This window comes from Arvicola amphibius, chromosome 8 (genome assembly GCF_903992535.2).
Source record: "Arvicola amphibius chromosome 8, mArvAmp1.2, whole genome shotgun sequence".
In the NCBI taxonomy this organism is placed as follows: domain Eukaryota; kingdom Metazoa; phylum Chordata; class Mammalia; order Rodentia; family Cricetidae; genus Arvicola; species Arvicola amphibius.
The window spans coordinates 58,042,309-58,046,660 of NC_052054.1; the positions used below are offsets into that span (position 1 = coordinate 58,042,309).

At 37.5% G+C, this 4,352-nt stretch overlaps 1 protein-coding gene across 1 annotated transcript; it reads right to left on the reverse strand.

The window, feature by feature from the left end:
* Nucleotides 1–2,636: 2,636 nt before the first annotated feature.
* LOC119821638 (transmembrane protein 126A-like) lies at nt 2,637–3,257 on the reverse strand. Its single transcript, XM_038340776.1, has one exon. The coding sequence runs from the start codon at nt 3,255–3,257 to the stop codon at nt 2,667–2,669; it is 591 nt and encodes a 196-aa protein (XP_038196704.1). The 3' UTR covers nt 2,637–2,666.
* Between the last annotated feature and the right edge of the window lie 1,095 nt (nt 3,258–4,352).

Sequence of the window (4,352 nt, forward strand, 5' to 3'; positions counted from 1 at the left end):
CCTAATAGTTCTTGTTTGTCTTTACCAAGGATTCCTCTACAACTTCTTCCATTTTGCTGTACTTGTTGAAGTCCTCCATGTTAGTACAGCTTTCAGCATGTGGATGCTGGACCTCAGTCCAGGCCCCAGTATTAGTGGTGATGGCAGCTTTGTATGGAGCTTTATTTAAAACAACAGCAAAAGAGCTAGTTCTAGCTTTCATTACAATCAGTCTGTGTCTTTTTATAAATAAATAAAATCCATTTTCATTTAATGTTATTATTGAATTGGAATTGCTATTTCTTATGTTTTTGTTGGGAGTTCTTCTATTTGGTTGAGTTATTGATTGTTATTTTTCTCCTCCCTGTTAGTTTTGAGGGTTTTCTGGGTTTTATATTGTTGGGCATGATTGATTTTCACTCTTCCTTGTTCATCTACTCAGCCTAAGAGCTCTGCTGTGCCAATCATGGATTTCCTCTCCTGACTGGGATATAAAACCAGAGTGCAAGATGTTCATAGACGGATCTCCCGCCTCTGCCTAAGTTATGTTTGATTGTTATTAATTTTGTAAGTCTCAAATGATTAGATAAGGGGTCTTAGATGAGTTCCCTGAGCCTCACATTGGGTACCCCAATGATACTGGCTAGACTAGACTAGTCGGTTTGTCTGCTCCCTTGATTAAAAAAAATAAAATATATCCTCAAAGGAGAAACAATGAAACTTATATCTTGGGAGCTAGCAATGATAATCTAAATGAATTTATGTTCTAGTAATTGGAGCAAATTCATTCCTGATACTTTATATCTAGCTATTTATATTGGAAATTACCTAGAAGAGACCCTACTTCTCCTATTTCCCCTAGCCAGTATAATTTCTAACCAAATATTTGTCCTCCTACTCTTCATCAAAATATAGCTTTCATCCAAAATAAAAGAAACCTCTTTTTCCAGCATATTATGACTATTCAAGAAAGTCTTAAGATGTCAGACATCACTATTCTTCAATTCTAACACTCAGGAGACTGGGACTTGCCAATCTCCATGAGTTCAAGGCCAACATGATCTACACAGGCAGCATCAATCTCCCCCAATCCCTAAAAATCACAGCTGGAAAATACAGAGAACAATTGACTGTTTGTTGCTCATCCTCAGTTGATAAACCTAAAAAAGAACCCCTGCATCTAGGGATCAGTGATCATCAAGGAAAAGTGGGAGGGAGGATTGCAAGAGTCAGAGGATCAGGATGTTGGTTGGGAGAGTGTGTTTTCTTTGATTAACTAGAAAATTGAATCCATAGAATTTCAACAGCAAAATTGCATGAAGACCTTAAGAATGACAATATAAGTCATTCTTGATAGGGGAAATCTCACAATATTCTACACCTAGATAAAGAACTACAGACAACTAATGATTACTGAGATAAGGAGAAGCAGTCTTTCTCAGGAGTTAGCCCCCAAACCTAAAAATGGTAGGAGGCACAGCTGGTGGAAGAGCAAGAAAAGTGAGGGACAATTATGGAAATATAGTACTCATATGAAATTCTCAATAACAAAAAAATTGCTTTAATTTCTGGTATCATTGTCCACAAGCAGAGAACTGTGACTTAATGTTGTATCTTTGAACTGAGAAACCATTCTTTGAAAATGACAAGTTCAGCTGAAATGAAATAAACACAGCAGAAGAGAACAGAAGAGAATATGTGCTCTAGGGTAGTGATAGATGCTGAACAATGTGTTCAACTGATTGTTTTTATAATCAGTTTTCATATTTTAGAGGGGTTTTGTGAATATTGAAACAGCATAGCAAATCTCACCAAAATACTAATTTATTTCCAGAATAGCTTCAAGAAACAGCAATATTAAAGTACAAAGTTAATTGCTTTTTTTTTCTCATGGTTTATTTTTTTTTTATATTTAAAAATTTCCATCTCCTTCCCTCCTCCTCCACCTTTCCTCCTCTCCTTCTCCCCCTTCCCTCCCCTTCCCTCTACCCATACCTCCCCTCCCTCCCTCTCCAGGCCAAGGAGCCATCAGGGTTCCCCACTCTATGCTAAGTCCAAGGTCCTCCCAACTCCCCCCAGGTCCAGGAAGGTGATCAACCAAGCTGAGAAGGCTCCCACAGAGCCCGTCCATGCAGAAGAATCAGAGTTGCATTGATTCTACTGTGGATAATTCAGTGACTTTTTTTTACTTTGTTTTCCAAAATAGTGTGTCTTATTTCTTTTTTTCTAACATTTCTATCTGTTTTTATCAGTTGTTAGATAATTCTTAAACACAGGCCTTTTGACACTATCAGTTTTTTATATTTATTGCCTAGAATGATGACACTTGCCTGTGTGTCCTCTTCAGCTATACAGAGTTTTTCCTTATATTAAATACTTTAAAAATTGATCCTTAGTTCAGTTATAGGCTGGTTTAGTAGACATCAAATTCCTGTCCCCAGGTGAAATACTTGACACATTAGCACACACAATAACTAAGGGGGAACAGGGTGGTATAGAAAAAGAATTGTTTTGGGATTGTTCAATTATTATTTTTTGCTATCAATTTATTTTTGTAAAAAAAAATTACAGGAAACACTCCATTAACTAAACTGTTACAAAGAAATTAAATAAAATAAGAGAGTAAAAAGGTTTTTTTTTTAATATAAGAAGATTATTTTATTTTTGTTGTACATATTTGCTTTAAGTCAGTGAATTTCTGAGCCAGGTTCAGGTAGCTGAAGGGCCTTTATGAGGAGATTATATTGTTTGCACCCAAGGTATGCGGCAAACACAGTCTGAAGTACAATGGGAAATACCATCTTTCTACAGACAGGCTTAGAAACTGTAATCCAGTAATTTAAGAAGTTTCCTTTCTGTGGCAGAGGGCTTGATTCATACCTGGCAGCAAGGCCTCCATTCACAGGAATAGCCAAAAGGACAGGGTATACACCACCCATACCAAAACCGACCAGTGCGCCCCGGGTCATGGCACAGGCCTCACAGGTCAAGTCACCTTCATTCAAAGGTAAACTTACACAACCTGTGAAAGTCAGGCTCGCCGTCATAAATGGCATCAAGGCCATTGGTAAGCTAGAAGCTAGCCGAGCTTGTGTCACATGCAGGATGCGCCGGAAAAGACTGTTTGCTATTAGGCCACTGAAAGCAGCATTAAGTCCAACATATATGGATCCATGTTGAAGCAGAAACCTTTCTGATTCCGGAAGTTGTTTAATTTTTCTGAATATGATATTAAATATTAAGTCGTCTTTGATAGTACTTTGTTTATGCTCTTCCATCTTGGATGCTCTGCCGGATGAGCGGCACCTTATGCCCTCCTTCCAGCCGCCGGTGCTTTCCTAGGGTCTCCAGCGCCTGGGTTCACCACAACCTTCCCTCGGGTCGCCTGGGCGCCATCTTTTCGAGAGTAAAGAGTTTTAATTGGTTTCTAGGGAAAGATCTTTTTTTAAAAAGAAAACTGTCAAATGAAAATTGCCACACTGACAAATTTTATTATAGTACATGCATGGCTGTGTCAATCATGTGTAATGGAGAATAATATTATATATGTGCTAAAAATGTGATGGGTAGCACTTTATATTTTTGGAAAGTTGGGTCAAAAAGAAATGTGTTGTCCTAAAGAACATGCTAAAATAAGTATTCTATTTGGAATGTTGTATTTATAAACAATCATTGGGTTCCATTAGAAGAGTATATTTCAAATACTCCAAATGATTTTAAAACACACATTTTCAATTGTAGCTAATTTTTACTCTAGGCAAGGAAGGCACACCCTTAAGTTTTTGATATATAGTAAGCAAAGCTTATATTGAAATCTGGTCAAATGACATAAGAGACTCATTGGTACCTTTTGCTTAAAGGACAACCCTTGAGAAAGAGAGATGGTTAAGAAACAACAGCAGATTAGAGTCAAATTGACTTGAGCTCATCGTCTGTAGAATCTATAGCTTCCCCTAAAATTTTTCTTCCATTATTTTCTTTCATTATTTTCTTTCTTCCTTCTTTCCTTCCACCTAACCATCCTTTCCTCATCTTGTCTTTTTTACTCTCCTTCATTCCCCTTCTTTCTCCCTCCATTTATTCTTTTCTCTGTTATATTTTACCTTTCTAACAATTACCAGAGGGTACAATGAATGAGAGGAGGAAGGGATTCTAGTGTCCATCAGCATGATAGGATGAATATAATCATATTCTATAAATCAAAAGTGGAACAAACAACGAAATTTTACTTAACAGTAAGTAATGATGTAAACAAGGCACCAAGAGGTAAGAGAGCACACACACACATCAGGTCACCACACTCTTTAGGCACTTGTTACTGGGACAAAACCCCAGGCCCCTTACCCAACTGCCTCAGCTTCTCTAACCACCAA